Here is a 19182-nt window from a genome sequence, read left to right on the forward strand (position 1 = left end):
ACCACCATGTCCAGCTAATTTATTATTTTATCTTTTGAGACGGAGTCTTGCTCTGTCGCCCAATGGAATACGGTGGTGCAATCTCAGCTCACTGCAACCTCCTCCTCTTGGGTTCAAGTGATTCTCCTGCTTGAGCCTCCTGAGTAGCTGAGATTACAGGTGCTGCCACCGTGTCCAACTAATTTTTTTTTTTTTTTTTTTGGTATTTTAAGCAGAAACGGGGTTTCACCATGTTGACCAGACTGGTCTTGAACTCCTGGCCTCTGGTGATCCACCCACCTTGGCCTCCCACAGTGCTGGTATTACGGGCGTGAACCACCATGTTCGGCTGGCTAATTTATTTGATTTTAATTTTTTGTGGAGATGGGGTTGTGCTATGTTGCCCAGGCTGGTCTCAAACTCCTGGACTCGTGCAGTCCTCCCACCTCAGCCTCCCAAAGCATTAAGATCACTGGCATACCCAGTCCACACACAGCCAGGACTGGACTTTTTTAAACAAGTAGACAAGTAGACATTCACTCAGGAGAGACTTCAACAGGAAAATAAGACTATTAACAACAAATCTTACCAGTGATTCTCCATCCCCAGATGCTAGAAAAAGAAAAGACAAAACATATTTAAATTACAGTGACAACTCCCAGAATTTTAAAGCCCACACAGGAGGAAGCTGTGCTGGTAGATAAAATGTAACATTTCTCACCTCGAGGTTTAACAGAAATCCCCAAAGCCTTGCATCTCCTCACAGACATCTTTGCAAGCTCCATCCACCACTTCTGAAGCTGGCCTGAGTGCCTCTATGCCCCCCTCCCTTCTCCTCCTCCATCATGTGCGATGGGCTGGCACTCAAGCTTGAGAAGATCATTTTGAGAGAGTTAATATATTAACAGGAGGAATGGCAAACAGCCCCCAGGCTGTGGCCATTCAGTGCATTTGTGCTTTATGGGGAAACTTAACTCATGTCCCGCAGAACTATACATGATGGTGCAGGAAAGAGAAAGTCCTTAAGCCTTATAAGCTGTGAGTGTTACTAAGGCACTGCAACTCAGCGAGACTGAAACTGCATTTCTGTTTGTTTGGAGAGTGCTGGAATGCCCACCAGGGGCCCCTGTAGAGTGGCGCAATTCCTCAGCGAAAGCTGATGCTCAGACGAGCTAAGCCCACCAAGACAGATAGGGACTTCTAACCACACTCAATGAAGCTGTGCAACGTTCAAATGGTACAAGATCCAACCCCCTGATTTTAGAAACATTTACTACAAGACCCTGACCTTCATCAGGAGTTGAATGTTTACTCTGCTTAGTCTCATACCTGCCTTTTCAATCTTCACTGGGCTCTCCTCTCTGAGTCTCCCTTCCCATTAAGCGACCACAACCCTGGCAGCACTTGCTGTTCGCTGCTGAGACATGAATGTTGGGTGCGTAAACACCACCCAAGAGTGAGGCAGACTTCCCAAGCCTCGGTGTGCCAGCATCACCCAGGGGTTTTAGACATGGGTTAGGAGCATGGCTGGGTGTCTAAATGCTGGAGCAGCATGCTCCCCAGGGCACTCTGGCCCAAGTCATGAATCAGCACAAGGACTCTGAGCACTCATACTTCTGGACTGGCTTTGCAGTTTTAAGGACAAAGAAGGAGCTGGACTCACTAGCTAATGCCTCCTTCACTTCACACCACAGGAGTCCATTTTGTCTGTTCCTTCACTACCCCATTACCTATTCCGCAGCCATCCTCAATTTTTTTTCAAAGCACTTACCATTTGGTATTATGTGTTTGATTACTTTAAAAGTGGCTTTACTGATGGGATTTACATACCATTAAAAGGCATACACTCTAAATGTACAACTTTATGACTTTCAGTACGTTAATTTTATAGTTGTGCAACCATCATACCCTAAAAGTTTTAGAACCTAAAAAAAAAACACTTAAAAATTCCCTTGAGTCCATTATCAACTCCATTTTTATCCTAAAAATTATTTTTAAATCAGTTTTAAGAAAACTTCCTACACAAAGTGATTCCAGAAATTAAAGCCTCCCTTCTTCACGCTGAATTCACAATCTCCAGTATGCCCAACCCAAGTGTCTAAAAGGAATCTTCCAAAAAAAGGAAATGTAATATCTAAATATATGACTGCTCTCATTCCCCAAACCGTATGTATTTGCATCTTCTAGGTTCAAAGTCTAACTGCAGAAAATAGGCACCACAATTAAAATAATGGACTGAACTCTGAAGGGCAGCTTGATAAATAAGGGTGCCAAGCTCAGAGACAAAATCAAAAAATCAACCACTCAGACTGGAGAAGAGATCCGCCCTGTGGCCCCACATACAAACACTCACTCACTGATTATCTGCAGCAGGGGCTGGCATCTCTTCACTTCAAATTATGTTTTAGTTCATGGAAACTAAAGAGAATATGGATATTTTAACACTGACAAGTCGCTTGACCTTCACATTTTCTCACGATTAGGAAATTATATGAAAAATCCCAAGAAATTTACTCTTAAAATCAATTGGTCAACCTTTACTAGCTCAAAGGTCTCATCTTTATTTTACCACTTAGGAAAATTTAAAAAATAAATAAATAAAAAGAATCAGCTTCCAAGCTGTGATTCTGCCAATGTTTTTCAAAAATGAAAGTCCCAACTACTTGTGTTTCTTACAATATATAAATTCCAAAAAATTCTATCAAATTATGCATAAAAAATTACAAGAAAAGGGGGACTAAACAGATGATCCAAAAGCAGCACAACTAGAACCAGCGTACAGCAGTAACAGGTACCTGCAGAGCAAACCCAGCAGCTCTCCGAGGCTGGGAGTGGTCCCCGGGGGGTGCAAACCAGACACAACAGCGGGGCAGAAATGCCAGCTGGTGGAGAAGGGTGCTCCAGGTGTCCAAGTGAGGAAGCAGCCCAGGTGCAAATACTCGATTCAGTTTTCTTAAAACAGAACTGCAAGTTTTTGCCTGGGCTACAGCCAAGCAGAGTAAAGCTCTTCCCTTTCCTGCAGAAGATGACAATCCTACTCTTACTGCCCCCCACGATAAACTTGCCAGCGCACCAACAGAACAGCCTGGGACACAGCAATGTGCCCCTACTGACCACACTTGCCTGAAAAAACAGGACTAAAGTCTCTGGGTGTTAGGAATCTATCAGGTGACCAAAATTATTTTATACAAGAACATAATGAATATTAACAACCAACAGACTTGCCTTTCAATGGATTGAAGAAGTTGAAAAAGGACTCATTGGGTACTTGTTTCGTAATTGTTCTAACAGTGCCTCGACCCTTATGCTTCTGCTTTTTCTTGATGGTTTTGACAGTAACATTCTTTCCTTTCTTCCAGTCAATAGTACACCTACCAGGACAAGACAGCTGTCATGAACACACAATCCATGAGAAAAATCCATTACAAATGCATGCAGGAAGCAAACCACAGCTCTATGCCAAACCTGGAAAACTAAATAAAACCAATCTGCAAACCAAATACAATGGCCCATGAAGTTCATCTGGAGGTTGGCAAAAAGAGAAACAGCCTGGTCCTCTTTCAACTTGGGTGTGACCACTGGAACTTCAGACTTCTGGAACAATGGTATTATTTTCCCAAGACATTTCATCAGGACTCTGAAATGTATATTCTGTGGCAAAGCCCCGTCAAGTCTGCATGATGCACAAGAACTTGTCCGCGGTTTCCCAAGGAAGGAGGAGTTGCTGCTGTTCAAAGCAGCCAACTGAGCACGACAAGCTGAAAAAAGGAAAGAGGTGGCCACCGGGAATACTGATGGCCAGTGCAGACCACTCCAGCCCCAGGGATGCTGGCGAGGGCTGAGCACAGCACGCTCTCTCTAACACACAATCACCACAGACCCAGGCAACACCTGGCAGATCTCAATACTGCCCGCTTAAGAACATGCTCGGAAAGGCCAGGCCTTTTTCTCACATGATGGCCTGGCCCTGGAAAATCATCTTTCTAAATTACTCCAGCAGGACTTTAATAAAGTCCTGAATTAACAATTACTACTTAGTTCTGGTAAATAAACATAATTGTTTCAAGTCAAGACTAAAACCATTTCTCAGTCAACCCAACCTGGAGAAATTAATTCTAAACCAAATTCTCTCTTTAGTGATTTATAAAGACTGAAATCAGTGAGTCAAACAACAGCTATGCTGCCCCCCACCTATTTCCAAAGCAATCAGCTGATCAATATAGCCCTGGACTCAGACTCATTCATTCAATAAGTATTTATTTGCTGAGGGTAATCCATGGATTCAATTTTAAGAACTTCAATTCACGATGTCTAGAGAACCCAATACTTTCATTAAAATGAAGAAACAGGGCACTATCCCAAAGGCTTGCATGTGCAACCACGTGACTCATTTCCCAGGTTCAGCCGCCATCTCCAAGTTCTGCACTACGAGCATTCCCAAACTGAAAGACTATTGAAATATCCATCTACCAGGCTTTTAGGCTTTTAAGCAGACTCAAGACTGTACTTTATTCCTTACTTCTATCTTACCCATCAAGTTACAAAATTATCTTTTGATTTTGTTTCAGAAAAACAAGGTAGAATGACTTTTTCTTACCCGTCACAGTCCACAATCTCAGGACCTTCAAAGGAAAAGGGATCAGCCTTATCTGGTTCTGATTTCATCTTGTAGGTTTTTGTCAGGACTGAGTTGGTAAAGTAGTCGTTGGGTTCAAAGTGGAACTCTAACACAAAAGACTAAAAGTAGAAATTCAGAGTAAGCACCAGTTAAAATAGAAAAATAACGAGGACAGATTGCTTGGAGTACACAACACTTACTAGAAGCTATTTTGGGAAAGCTCAACAGATAGGGCCATGGAACAAGAAAAACTTCTCCACCGCAAAAAAGACCAGCGTGAGGTTAAAAAAACCAATGATGGACTGGCGGGAAATATCTGTTCAGTTCATGAGTAAGGGGCATGTTCCCCCTCCAATGCCTCCTCACCAATAGGCGTCAAGCTCTCCTAAGGAATCCTAGCTTCTCTTAGCTGCTCCCAGCCCTTGCTTCCTGGAAGGAGGGAAGGTGACTAGGGGAAAGTAAGGGGACCAGCAGTCCATCCTCCTCCTGTCCTTTTCCGCTCAGCCTAAGCCCCAGCCCCCACCCTGCTGGGGGAAGCCAGGGTCTCTACTCTGTGCTGTGCAGTGAAAGCAGTGACCCACAGCTTTTCTCCCGGGAGGTGGGTGGAGAAAAGGACAAATCTCTACAAGGACAGAAAGCTCATCCCTCACTTACAAAGCACACTACAGACCTGGAAGAGACGTGAGCACACCGGGAAAAAGGATGTAAACATGAACGCAGGCATAGAACAACCAACAGCAGCAACAAGGCATTCATGCTCACGAGTAACAAAACACATGAACACCAAAATGAGATGCCTTTCTTTGGGGCAAAATGTACAAAAATATGTAGACCCAGCCAGGATTTTGGGGTACTGAGCACACTCATATACTGTCGACAGATTTTATGAAGGACAATTTGGCAATATCAAAAAAAATAAATAAATTAAAAGGCATATTCCCTGACTCAGTAATTCTATTTTGAGGAATTTGTTCTATTTGAGAAAAATACCTGGATGGATGCATCGATATGTGCAAAGACACTGACCTCATCCCTATTTATAGAAGAAAAACATGGAAGATGCGCTTGGTTGAGTAATTTATAGACAGTTTACAAGACCAGTTCTACGCTCAGACAGCCTGGATTCAAATCCCATCTCTGCCTACACTGCTAGGCAACTCGCGGAAGCTACTCAACGTCTCCGTGCTTTAGTTTCCTCATCTGTACACTGGAAATAACTCTCTCCCTTCTCTAGGAGCTGCCTTGATGGTTAATCTGTATCACTTAGAGCCGGGTTTATGGGCAAGGCTGGCTAAATGTTAGCTGTTTCCATTTTCATTGTAATGGTAAAACCATCAACGGAGGGGAAATTAAGAGGACTAAAAATATATATACAGCAAAAAAAGTTTATACATTCAAACAAACCACTTGCACAAAGGAGAAGTGAAAAAACAACTTTCAAAGAAAGGTGGAGGAGGAGGCGGGGCATGAGGGCTTAGGAAGTCAGGATCAAGGAGACAGTCTAGTCGGTTTCTAGAAGGGATGACAGCAGGATCTGGCTAAGAGCTCTCCACTGGCCTTGGCAAGAGCAAAGGAAGGGGGTAGGGCACTGCAGATGAACCACACAAACGAAAGGCCAGTCACCTGCCTGGCAAAAATCACAAGGAAAGGAAGAGGCAGCTACAGGGAATCAGCATCAAATAAAATGCCTATTTCTCTCCCAACCCTCCACGGCTTAAAAAAAAAAAAAAAAAAAAAAAAAAAAAAAAAAAAAAAACAACATAAAGAGGGAAGACAAGTAGCCAACCAATGGAGAGACTGCTATGATTCCAGAACTGTTTAAGGCTGTGACCACAGTGTGGACAACCAACCCAGCGCACGGGGTGGCCCCAATAAAACAAATAGTACTATTAGACTTGTGGTCCTTCACCATGTCCTACTCATTTTTTCCCCTCCTTTTTACTTTCTCTTTTAAAGACCAGTTCTCCCTATGTTGCCCAGGCTGGTCTCAAACTCCTGGGCTCAAGCAATCCTCCCACCTTGGCCTCCTAAAGTGCTGGGATTACAGGCATGAGCTACCACACCCAGCCTACTTTTCTATAGATAGATTCATATTTCTTCCTATTTTCCTTTTTTCTCTCCCCTCTGCCTTTGTTCAGTCAAGAGTAACCCAAAGACAACTGAAGATGATTCAAGAAACTGTTTAACTGCCCAAATGAAAAGTGGCTTGAAAATAAGACTGCTTCATTCACACACGCACCACAGCCAGGTAAGCCATAAATATGCTAACCATGCTCAATCTTACAAGCAACTAAAGAAATGCAAAATTAGGCAGGGCCTGAGTGGCTCATGTCTGTAATCCCAACTGAACGACCTTTGGGCCTTCTAAAGCTTCATCTTCTTTGACTGGTAAGTACACTGAAAGGAATCTAAACTAAGGAAACCATCAAACATTTAATTTAACACAAATTTGGGTTCAAGTATACTGATCATAATGCAACAATTTACAATGGGGGAGGTGGTGCATGTAGGGGAATGTTAAACTGTTTTATAGCCGATGGCTGCAGTAACAACTATTCCCCCCCCAGCCAAGCCTGTGTGATGTGGCAGCAGGGTGACACTGTGCACACACCATGTGGTGTGGCAGGAGCTGTGTGGCACACGTGTGCACTGTGTATCCAGGTAGGCAAGCGCTCAAGGGAAGGGAATGAGGCATGCTGCAAAAACACCAGTCAAGACTCATTTTGAATTTTCATTTATCTTTATAACTTAAAATGCATTAGATGCTTCATAATAATTTTACAAAGGAAAAAGAGTATGGGGAAATTCACTAAGCTGCTGAGATTTACTTTTAGAAGACAGATTTGTATAGTGTTCTTTACACTTGCCTGTATTTTCTACATATGACTTTTATAATAGGGAAGTAAAAAGAAAAAAAAAATTACTGGTCCACAGTCTACCATAACCAGAGCTCTAGTCTATGAGTCACAATGAGATGGAGAAAAATAAGATGACAGGCTAAGAAAGAAAGAAAATTGACCTAGGAAATCATCAAACAGGTGTCCAATAAGAAAAAAGAGGCCAGGTGTGGTGGCTCATGCCTGTAATCCCAGCACTTTGGGAGGCTGAGGCGGGTGGATCACGAGGTCAAGAGATTGAGACCATCCTGGCCAACATGGTGAAACCACGTCTCTACTAAAAATACAAAAATTAGCTGGGCGTGGTGGTGCGTGCCTGTAGTCCCAGCTACTCGGGAGGCTGAGGCAGGAGAATCGCTTGAATCCGGGAGGCAGAGGTTGCAGTGAGCCGAGATCATATCACTGCACTCCAGCCTGGTAACAGAGTGAGACTCGGTCTCAAAAAAAAAAAAAAAAAAAGAAAAAAGAAAAAAAAGGAAGAAAAGAAAAGGAGAAAAAAGAAAGGGAAAAAAAAGGAACTGACCCAAAAGGGAAAAAAAGTTAATTGCGTCTGGATGAATCACAGGTAAGAAAGAAGTACAAGGAAAAAACGCACAGAAACTTAAAGCACCACACGCTCACACCATGGGGAAGAGAATGCACACCAATGAGGGCAAACTAGGTAGACGTGCCCAGGCGGCTCCTGGGGGCCCTGTGATAAAGTCTAAACAGAAGTGATGCAAGCCCAGGAAGAAGGACCTGCTATAACCCACATGGGGCAAGGAAGATGGGGCATCTCCTCTGGAGGGCAGCCCCCAGCTGGTGAGCAGGCATCACTCCCAGCTCCCAGGGCCCCACCTAGAGAGGGACACCTGAATGTCACCTTCCATAGTGGAAAACAGATAGGAAAAAGTAGAAGAGACAGATACAGGTACATCCACTGCCCACCCCTGCTGCTGCCCCAGGCATTACTTGCAGCACTTGCAGTGAAGAAATCCCACTCCTAGTGGCCCTCATCCATTAGCCCAGGCCCCAGTGCTGAGATGGGGAGGAAGGAAGATACTGGTGACTGGCCCCAGGTCCCTACCACCATCACCCACACCCAAGATCCCTAACCCACAGCCTGTCATGCAGCATTTGTCTCCAAGACCTGAAACTGAAAGCCACCAGTCAGTCAGTCATGTGTCGCTGGAAATGCTATTGCACCGGAATGGAACCCATTAGCTACAGCCAGGCTAACGGGTTACGAACAGTGCTCCCTGGGAGAACCAGGCTGGGATGAGACAGTCTGGCAAGGCCATTTGAAGATGAGCATATGGTTCCTCAGATAAAAGTAAGGGCTGACCTAGTCAAGCTTATCTTACCAACTGGCAGGCTGATCCATGCCACTAACATTACTAGTGCAATGATATGCCATAGCAAGCATATTGTAAAGATGTGTTTCAGGACAAATCAAAGAGCAGGAAAACATTTTTCAGTCTTATTTGCGCTTTTTTTTTTAGGGTAAAACCTAGTAGGTTCAGATTTCTGAATAAGTGCCGATCATTATGTGTACATAGCTCCCATCTTTTTAAACGTTAAACATATACATTAGATGCATGCAAACTTCAGAGACACTTGGGAAAAGAATGGTATCATCTCCACCCAACAGAGTAAACAAACAAACTACAAGACTGAGGCCTGGCACAGTGGACAGCACCACTACAGCCCAGGAGTTGCAGCCTGACTCCTGCATTGGTGCCCACCTGGCTGCAGGGTCTGGGGCATCACATGGTCTGCATCACTGTCAAATCATCCAGCACAGACTCACGACTACAGTGCCAAGCATGACACAGAAAGGCAATGGGATCCCCATCGAACTCAGGGAGCAAACACACAATGCGGTACTCAGTCTAACTCTTGGAGAGCAGTCTCGCCCAGGGCTGCCCAGCAGATGAGTGGCTGGGTGTGGGTTTTGTGGGTTTCTTGCCCCTGGCTCCAAGTTCTTCCATCTTTGTGGACTGACCCTGTCTGATGCCAACCAGAAGGTCAAGTCAGTACTCACCATAGGCTGTCCAGGGTCAGAAAATTTCACTTTAATATCCTGCAGGTGTTTCAAGATTGGTTCATCATATTCCTAATCAAAAAGAGAAAAAAAATTCCAACAGGCTTTTAAAAAAACAACACATCTCTCCCGAAGAGTCATGGTTGCAGAGGCTCCCAGATGTTGCATAACTAGCCCTATTGGAATTCTGTCCTTGTCAAGTAATAACTACCAGGAAGAAACCCAGACTTATTCACCAACTCCCTGTCATAGAGAAGCAGCACCAAGGTGTCCCCTTTCCCTAGTGTGGAGCAACGGTGGCTGCCACTGCCAGCAAAGGGCAGTGCCACTGACACCCGCCTGCCTGCAATACTGGGGCAAGGGCCTTCACTGCTTTCCTGCCACCAGCTGCCACTGCACACAGAGATCAGAAATGCTACCAACCAAGACTGTTGGTCCTCAGCCTCTCTGAGGAGACAGAGCAGAAGCCTGGAAGTCAGAAGAGAAGGCTAGATCGGCTACGGCCTTGGCAGCCAGCTTCCCCACCTGTGGCAATAAAGTTGTGCATGGCTTAACAATGGGGGCACCTCCTGAGAAACACATTGTTAGGCAATTCGGCGTGCGTTCATCAGAGCATATTTACACAAACCTCGATAATGCAGCCTACTATCCACTATTGCTCCTACGCTGCAAACCTGAACAGCATGGGACTGTACTGAATACTGGAAGCAGCTGGTGATGGTAATTATTTGTGTATCTAAACACAGAGAAGGTACAGTAAGAATATGGTATCATAATCTTACAGGACCGCCATCCTATATGCAGTCTGTTGTGACCAAAATGTGTTATGTGGCTCATCACTGTATCCAAAACTCACAATACACATGGTCACTTCTTTATTTTTTTTGAGACGGAGTCTGGCTCTGTTGCCCAGACTGGAGTGCAATGGTGTGATCTTGGTCACTGCAAGCTCCGCCTTCCGGACTCAGCCTCCCGAGTAGCTGGGACTACAGGCACCCGCCAACCATGCCCGGCTAATTTTTTGTATTTTTAGTAGAGACGGGGTTTCACCGTGTTAGCCAGGATGGTCTCGATCTCCTGACCTTGTGATCCACCCACCTCGGCCTCCCAAAGTGCTGGGATTACAGGCGTGAGCCACCGCGCCCGGCCACACACGGTTACTTCTTTAAGAACACTTACACAGAGCGTGTCTGAGATCCAACTTGCGGGCACCATGGAAGAGTGGGCATCATGGAAGAGCGTACAATTCTTATCCGTGTCTGTATCATTTTACAAGTGATATTTCTTTAAACTCATTTTGCCAATACCTGTCAGCTTAGAAAGTCCCAGTGAGGAAAGTCAGAAGAGGAGTGGGAAGACCTGAATCCTCAGAAACACGCAGTGGCAGCAGGCGCTTCATCTGTAACATGGCGGTCACTTCTTTACCCCCCAAGTCTGGGCACTGAATCTCAAAATGTCTTGAAGTTGCGTTAAGTTTTTCTTAAATCATTTTTTCTCTTTTTTAGTTGTATGTAATAATTGTACTATTTATGGGACACAGTGACATTTTGATGCACGTATACAATGTGTAATAAATCAGGACCATCACCTCAAACATTTATTTTTGAACATTCAAAACCCGTCCTCTAGCTTTCTGAAAACACGCACTAAATTATCGTTAGCCACATTCACCCTACAGTGCTACAACACACCAGAACTTACTCCTCCAATCTAGCAGTCACTCTGTATCTGATAACACACCTCTCAACAGACCTCTCCCTATTTATCCTCCCCTCTCTCTCCCTCTTAGCCTTTATCAACAATTCTCTGCTTCGGTGAGCAGTTTCTGTAGCTCCCACATGAGTGTGAACGTGAGGTATTTCCCCCCTTTCTGTGCCTGATTTTCCGTTGAGTCCTAATTTTCAACTCTTCTGACATAAAACAAAACAAAAACAGCAACAAAAAGATACCTGCAAGTATCTAGACAAAAAGTAACCCAAAGGCAGTTGTGAAATGGGCCACACCTGCATGCGATGTTCAGTCTCCAATGCTGCGCGTGCCACCCACAGAAGCATGCGCTGGCTCTAGATCACCAAGATGAGCACTTCCACCAGCATGCTTTCCAGAGATGGCACTGGGACTTCAAACTCATCCCACTCAAAGACGCAGTGCCCACTCATGTTTTCCCAAACTTCATAAAATAACCATTATGTTCTAATTTCCTCAAGCAGCCATGTACCCTGTGGGTCAAAACTTTAAATGTCCAGGGCAAATATAAGGTAATGCCCCACACTGGCAGACGCTCAGACTCAGGAAGCAAAGGCACAACACTGGAGGCATCGCACTCAGATCCTAAAGCCGCCATCTCAAATTTTCCACTCTACTTGCAGAAATATATTTCAACTATCCCCAAATTTAGAACAAAGGGACTCAGAGTTAATCCGTCTTTGGAATTTAATATTTGACCAAAATGAGCTGGGCATAGTGGCGCACATCTACAGTCCCAGCTACTCGGGAGGACCCCTTGAGGCCAGGAGACTGAGACAGCAGTGTCCTGACTGTGCCTATGAAAAGCCACTGACCTCTAGGCTGGGCATCATCATAGCAAGACCATGTCCCTTAAAAATGAAAGGGCTTCTCTCAGAAATGGCAGACTTCAAAACCAGACATTAAAAAACAACTGTTGGCAGGGCACGGTGGCTCACGCCTGTAATCCCAGCACTTTGGGAGGCCAAGGCAGGCGGATGATGAGGTCAGCAGACCGAGACCATCCTGGCTAACACAGTGAAACCCCGTCTCTACTAAAAATAAAAAAATTAGCCAGGCGTGGTGGCGGATGCCTGTAGTCCCAGCTACTCGGGAGGCTGAGGCAGGAGAATGGCGTGAACCCAGGAGGTGGAGCTTACAGTGAGCCAAGATCACGCCACTGCACTCCAGCCTGGGCGACAGAGCGAGACTCCGTTAAAAAAAAAAAAAAAAAAGAAAATATTGTTAAAAAAAAAATCAAAATAGAATATGCTACCATTACCTGCTATGAGGTTACAAACAGTACAAATAACATTTCCTCATTCTCTGCATATTAAATGAGTACTCTATCAACCCCTGCATATCTTTTTAAAGCTGTTAAAACAAAAAGCAACAAAAGACACTTCATGGCTGAAATGCTGAAGCACTGACACTAATACAGAGGTGCTGGGAGAATGAGAAGGGACACCCCATTTAAAATGTGGCCAAATGCCTCACTGTGCTCACAAAACCCAAGGCAGCACTATCCATGGCCAGTGACCCCAATGCCATAACCAGGTGGCCACACGCACAGAAGGGGACACCAAAACTCACTCAAGTCACCTAACTCTAGCTCCCAAACCCTGTTATCACTGCACCCCCAATCCCACGTGAAGATGCTCCAACCCTGCAGTGCAAGAATCACCCCAGGGCCCATGAGCCAGACAGCCCCACAGAACCAGAATCCGCACTGCCATGGCCACTCCCCATGCCCCCCGAAGTCTGAGAAGAACGAACTAAGAGCTAGTCTTTCCACCTGCTCCCTGCCATGGAGATTTTCAACTCTCAGGGTGCACATTAGAGTTCCTAAAACCACCTCAAAACTCTCAGTGCCATGGTGACAGATGAGGCATTTAGTTTTTGCTATTTAGTTTTCAAAGCTGCTCAGGTGATTGTAATACACAGGGTGAGACTACGGCTCTGGTAGACATTACTTAATTTTTCCAATGAAATTCTGGTGCATGGCATTCTTTTAAAAGTATGGTCTAGTCTTCTTAAATTCCACCTTTTCATATGAAAAGGAAGCTCAGATCAGGAAAAACCAAGGCTGTTCTATTTTAGATGCTTTCTGGTCTGGAAGGAGAATAAGAAATACATCATTCTTTCCATCTTTTCTCAAGTTTTGGCTTAGGACACAGGACAAGCATTAAACAAGGGAGGTAGCAGAGGCAGCAATGTGATACATTTGTGAAAACCATTAAAAACCGTAGCTGTAAAATCCTGTGCAAATTACAATATAGCAGTTTGCAACGCACAGTGCCTATGCTCTGTGATGGGAGAAGCACTCTGCCCACACAAGCAGAGCCTGCAGCTGTCCTGAGCAAGTCTGAATGCAGACGTGCTGTTTCCGGGGACGCTGGAGCAATAAAAACTGACAGCAAGTCAGTCAGTGAGACTTAAGGCAAGATTTGTTTCTCTGTTCTAGAAACTTCTATTATAACTCATTTCAGGGAAAACCAAATTTGTTACCTTTTAATTGGTTCATCATTTCACTACAGAAAGTGAAATGTCAAGGCAAGACAAAATCAGAAATGGTGGTTGGGTTTTGCTGTTGTGTTGTCTTTTGTTTTTTTTTTTTTTTGAGACAGGGTCTCTGTCACCCACCAGGATGGAGTGCAGCACCGTGATCACAGCTCACCACAGCCTCAACCTCCTCGGCTCAGGTGATCCTCCTGCCTCAGCCTCCCAAGTACCTGGGACCACAGGCACACACCACAACGCCCAGCTAACTTTTCTATTTTTTGTAGAGATGGGATTTCGCCATGCTGCCCAGGCTGGTCTCAAACGATCTGCCTACCTTGACCTCCCAAAGTGCTGGGACTACAGACATGAGCCACCATGCCTGGCCTCTTTTTTTAAAAAAATAGACACTTTTTCAAGAGAAATGATCAGAAAATATTAGCAACTTGTTCAAAAATTCACTGAGATGTGTGTACACAAACACACACACACACACACACACACACACACACACACACAGCTCATCCCTTCAAAATTCATTCTACTCTGGTCTCCTGCCCTCACCCTTTCCTGCGCACTCACACCACAGTAAGACAGAGATGGGCTCTGGAATCTATTCATAGGCTTTCCCACAGGTGAGACAACAGACCTTTACAAGAGGTAAAAGGAACTGATTTGAAAGTTTTGGATCAGGCTGACGTGCCCAGCTTTCCACCAAGAACTGCAAAAGACAGCATGGAAGCCCCACTGTGAATAAACCATTCACTGTGAGATCAGGACTGCTCATCTGAGGTCCTGGTCAGAGAAAGTGCCCTTCCACCCACTATGAACAATCTTTCAATGCCCAGTTTAGTGCTTAAAAAATGCCATAGATAAGTAATGTTAGAAGACTACCACATAATCTCTCTACAAGATAGAAATGTGCTTACCTGGACTAATTCACTTAGCATATCTACATTTCTAAAGATGGTAAACCAGAACTCTGGAATTCCTTTGGGATTTGGCTCTTCAGCTGTTGCTGCTTCTTTTTCTGTTACGACTACTTTATTTTTCATGTCTCCCTAAAAAAAAAAAGATGCAAAATAGGTAACAAAAATACAAATTTACAAATAATGCAGTGGCTTAACGTAGAATATCATTTCCGAATCCTGTATTATCTCCCATCAAACACCTTTCTTTTAAAGTCTGCACCTCCAAACCACTCCAAACCACTCACTGGGCCACTTTTTCAGATGCTTCTGAGGAAAAAGCATTCAAGTCATTACATCCACACGGAATTCCATATGATTTCACATCAAAGGCGAAGAAACTAAAGAGATGACAAAGTGCCACCAACGCTGGGAAAGGCCATCCAGTGCTAGCTCTGTGAGGTGCCATCCTGAGACAATCATCATCACAAATGCAGATGCAAAGACTGTACATCAACCTTAAGGAGATGCAATGCAAATATGCAGAACATCTATCACTGGGCAAAAAAAGTCCAGTGCAAGGATAAATAAGTTCACTTGGACTAATAATCTGACCTCTTGTTAAAATTTGTGGGGTGCTAAGTTGAAGTAAAAAAAAAAAAAAAATTTGCTGCAGCAGTATCTGCAGCAAGAAAGTGCTCAGCAACTTATCCAGCTTTTAAGGAAGTGGCTATAAATGCCGGTTCAGACACCATGCAAGCATCAGAAAGTGACCAGAAAGGCTACATGGCAAAATGAAGGGGAGTCAGGCCCCAGGGAAAAGGTAGACCAAGGGAGGTGAAACACAACACTAAATGGAACTATGGGAAATTCTGAATGCCTTGCCAAATGGGATTGTTATGATGAAATGATCTTGAAATGAAAGGCCTTTTAAATCAGCAAAGGCAGATTTCCCTTGAGCTGTTAGAAACTGATTCACAACTGTATTAATCCACAGCCATGGCTTCAATTAGGCCAGGTTCTACATATTTTAAAAGCATCAAAAACACATATGGCTACCAAAATTATCATATACCTCAAAAAAAAAAAAAAACCTGCAAAAAGTTAGTTATAGGATAAAAGTTACTTGTCTCCCAAACATAAAATCAGGCTGACAAAGTTAATCCATGGTACACTGGGAGTTTTCACAGCACTGGAATGGGACCAGTCACTAGAAAAAGGCTGTGAGCAGGTGACTGATGGCCACACCACAACCACCATCCGCAACCAATCCACTGGCTGAGCACCTCTCAGGGGGCAAGCTAGTCCATGCCACTGAGCAGGAAGGCACTCCCCTCACAACTCCCCCAATCTTCCAGTGGCTGAGAACACAGGGGCATCTCTTGTTGATCTTTGCTTTCTCTGATGTTTTAATCTTTGTTGGTCTGATCCCTTATTTCAATATGCTCCTGTCCACAGATAACTGAGGTGGCACTACATCTTACTCCTATTAACTGACAGTACTGTGTCAGATGCTAGATCCATATCAGAAAGGAATCTAAAGCCAACCTAATGATGCAGCAGCACCTACTGTTACAAGCACATAAGTTTACTAGTCATTAAAAATCATTAAAAAATGCTTATTTTTAACAGTATTAAAACAGAACATGAGTCACATGTTTCTAAAGACTTACAGCCAATTTCTCTTCCTCTTCATTTTCACTGTGCCATTCCGATTCCGCATCTGTTGGTTCAACATCGCCGGTGATAAATTCTCTTCTCTACATAAAAATGAGACCTTATTAGAATTATGTTATTAGCTTACTTAGGAACTCAAGAGTTAAATTTATAAATAATGTCTACTAAAAGACTTTGAAAACTGGATATTTTTATAACTTATTTTAAGATTCTAAATTTTAGGGTTCAAAGAAAAATATTAAATGATTCCCTGGGTAAACCTGGATGTTTCACCTAAAGATGTAAAATAAAGATAGTCCCCGATTTCCAATGGTTCAGCTAAAGATTTTCAACTTCCTGATGGTGCAGAAGCCATCACACTTTGGGAACCAATACAGCCACACTGTGTTCCTCTCTCTGTGTAGGGTTCAATACATTATGCGAGATACTCAGCACTTTATTATAAAATAGGCTTTGTGGAAGATGATTTTGCCTGACTGCAGGCTAATGTAAGCGTTCTGAGCTTGTTTAAGGTAGTCTAGACTAAGCTATGTTTGGCAGGTTAGATGCGTTCTTACCCTAGATGTTGTCAACTTATAATGGGTTTATCGGAACCTAACACCTTCGTAAGCTGAAAACTATCTGTATATTAAATTAACAGAGCTCCTTACCTTGTCAAAGAGAGGCTGGTATAGCGCTGCATACTTTCTTTCCAAGTCATGTACCTCTTCATAGAACTTGGCTTCTATGTGAGCACATCTCACCTGAAGTTGTTTCAATGCATTAATTCTTCTTTTTACTGCTTTAGGTAAACTAAAAAAGGGAGTAAGAAATACAACATCCTCATGCCTGCAAAATAAAGCAGCATGCTTCTCAATTTTATTAAAATAAATTTAGGTTAACATGGAATCAACATCCTTACTATGAACAAGACCTCTTAAAAATTAAGAAAAGGACAAATACCCCAATAGGAAAAAAAGGATACAGGAGGAAGCAGAAAAAATAATTCACAAAAGAAAAAACACAAATTGTCAAACATGAAGAAAGATTCAATTTCATAAAATAATCCAAAAGAATGCAAACATTAAAGAACACTCAGCTTTTCCTTACCAAATTGGCAATTAAAAACCAAAACAAAACACCTAGGTTTTACAAGGCTAAGGGCCAAGAAGCCCTCTAACTGACTCATCTTTCTGAAGGGCAGAAATATTGAAAATGTTCTTTGGACCCAGTAATTCTATTTCTAAGAATTTATCCTTAAGGCTGGGCGCAGTGGCTCATGCCTGTAATCCCACCACTCTGGGAGGCCAAGGTAGGATTGCTTGAGGGCAGGACTCCAAGACCAGCCTGAGCAATACAGCAAGACCTCTCTCTACAAAAAAATGTTAAAAAATTAGCCAGGCATGATGGTGTGCGCCTGTAGTCCCAGCTACTCAGGAGGGTGAGGTGGGAGGATCACTTGAGTCTGCGAGGTCAAGGCAGCAGGGAGCTATGATTGCGCTACTGCACTCCAGCCTGGGAAACAGAGCAAGACCCTAACTTACCAAAAGGAAAAAAAAAAATTTATCCTAATCAAGTATTTATGCTGGAGTGTCCGTCGATAGATCTGTACAAGTGAAAAACTGGACAATGCAAGTGCAACAGCATTCAAATATGGCCTATTCATAATCACACTGTCCAGGAATGCCACGTGGGAGTCCACACTTGTTAACACACCGGAGGAAAAAATCTGAGAAACACAGACCACAGGCAACACAACTTTGTCCTGGAGAGTCAGGTCAACTATGCGTTTGCCTTTCAATTCTGTTCTATGTTTTAAAAAATAGTTGGTATGTATAACTTTTATAAATCAGAAGAAAAATCCTTGTTTAACCCATCAAAACTATTTGTTCAAAACGAAGCCCCTGGTCACAATCATGTGGACTGAACAGGAGATTCCTGGCCTCATCATAGACCCAAATAATCTACCTGGGGCAGGGCCCTGGGTCCTGCATCTTGAATACTCATTCACACAATCAGAGTCTTCAAGTCTAAGCACTTGACTTACCCTCCAACAACAGACAGCACAGAGCAGTAGGCAAGTCCCACACACATATCACTGGTCTGGGAGGTATTAGAACAACTGCCTTGCATCCCAAAGGACCACTCTCCTGGGTGAAATATAACCACAGCTACCTCAAGCTAAAGGTCCTTAGTTTAAGCAAAGACTCACAAATAATGCTTAACATTCTAGAACTACTGCTAGTAGTAGATGAGAAAAAGGGAAAAGCAGAAAGAATTTAACAAAATGGTAGACTCCCACTGCCATTTTTACCCCTTTTCTGCACTGGTCATTCATTCATTCATTTATTGTGACAGGATCTCACTCTGTTGCCCAGGCTGCAGTGCAGTGGTGCGATCTCGGCTCACTGTAGCCTCAACTTTCTGGGCTCAAATGATACTCCCACCTCAGCATCCTGAATAGCTGGACTACAGGGGCACATCACCATGCCCAGCTAATTTTTTTGCATCCTGTAGAGATGGGGTTTGACCATGTTGCCCAGGCTGGTGTCGAACTCCTGAGCTCAAGCAATCTGCCTGCCTCGGCCTCCCAAAGTGCTAGGATTACAGGTGTGAGCTACCATGCCTGGCTAATTATACAATTTTAAATTAGTTTAATTTTTGAAGCTTTCCAACTGAAGTAAAATGACAAAGGATTTTTTTTTAAATTATACTTTAAGTTTTAGGGTACAAATGCACAACGTGCAGGTTTGTTACATACGTATACATGTGCCATGTTGGTGTGCTGCACCCATTAACTCATCATTTAGACAAAGGATGTTAAACAAACTGGACCCTAGTGTGCCCCCAACAGTCCTTCAATCATTCATACCAACT

General features: G+C 43.6%; 1 protein-coding gene and 1 non-coding gene across 14 annotated transcripts in view; both read right to left on the minus strand.

The window, feature by feature from the left end:
• NAP1L4 (nucleosome assembly protein 1 like 4) overlaps positions 1–19182 on the minus strand; it is a 48241-nt gene that overhangs the window by 10725 nt on the left and 18334 nt on the right. For all 13 annotated transcript variants that reach the window (XM_008969078.4, XM_063608055.1, XM_057299062.2 and 10 more), the window contains 7 exons: positions 16977–17118; positions 16323–16409; positions 14671–14802; positions 9518–9589; positions 4577–4716; positions 3205–3350; positions 569–591 (listed from right to left, as the gene is read on the minus strand). In XM_008969078.4, coding sequence (XP_008967326.1) covers positions 569–591; positions 3205–3350; positions 4577–4716; positions 9518–9589; positions 14671–14802; positions 16323–16409; positions 16977–17118 — 742 coding nt within the window. The remainder of the gene's footprint in view (positions 1–568; positions 592–3204; positions 3351–4576; positions 4717–9517; positions 9590–14670; positions 14803–16322; positions 16410–16976; positions 17119–19182) is intronic.
• Positions 8609–8731, minus strand: LOC112441292 (small nucleolar RNA SNORA54). The gene has a single exon (XR_003029229.1). It is a non-coding gene; the product is annotated as a small nucleolar RNA SNORA54 (small nucleolar RNA).

This window comes from Pan paniscus, chromosome 9 (genome assembly GCF_029289425.2).
Source record: "Pan paniscus chromosome 9, NHGRI_mPanPan1-v2.0_pri, whole genome shotgun sequence".
In the NCBI taxonomy this organism is placed as follows: domain Eukaryota; kingdom Metazoa; phylum Chordata; class Mammalia; order Primates; family Hominidae; genus Pan; species Pan paniscus.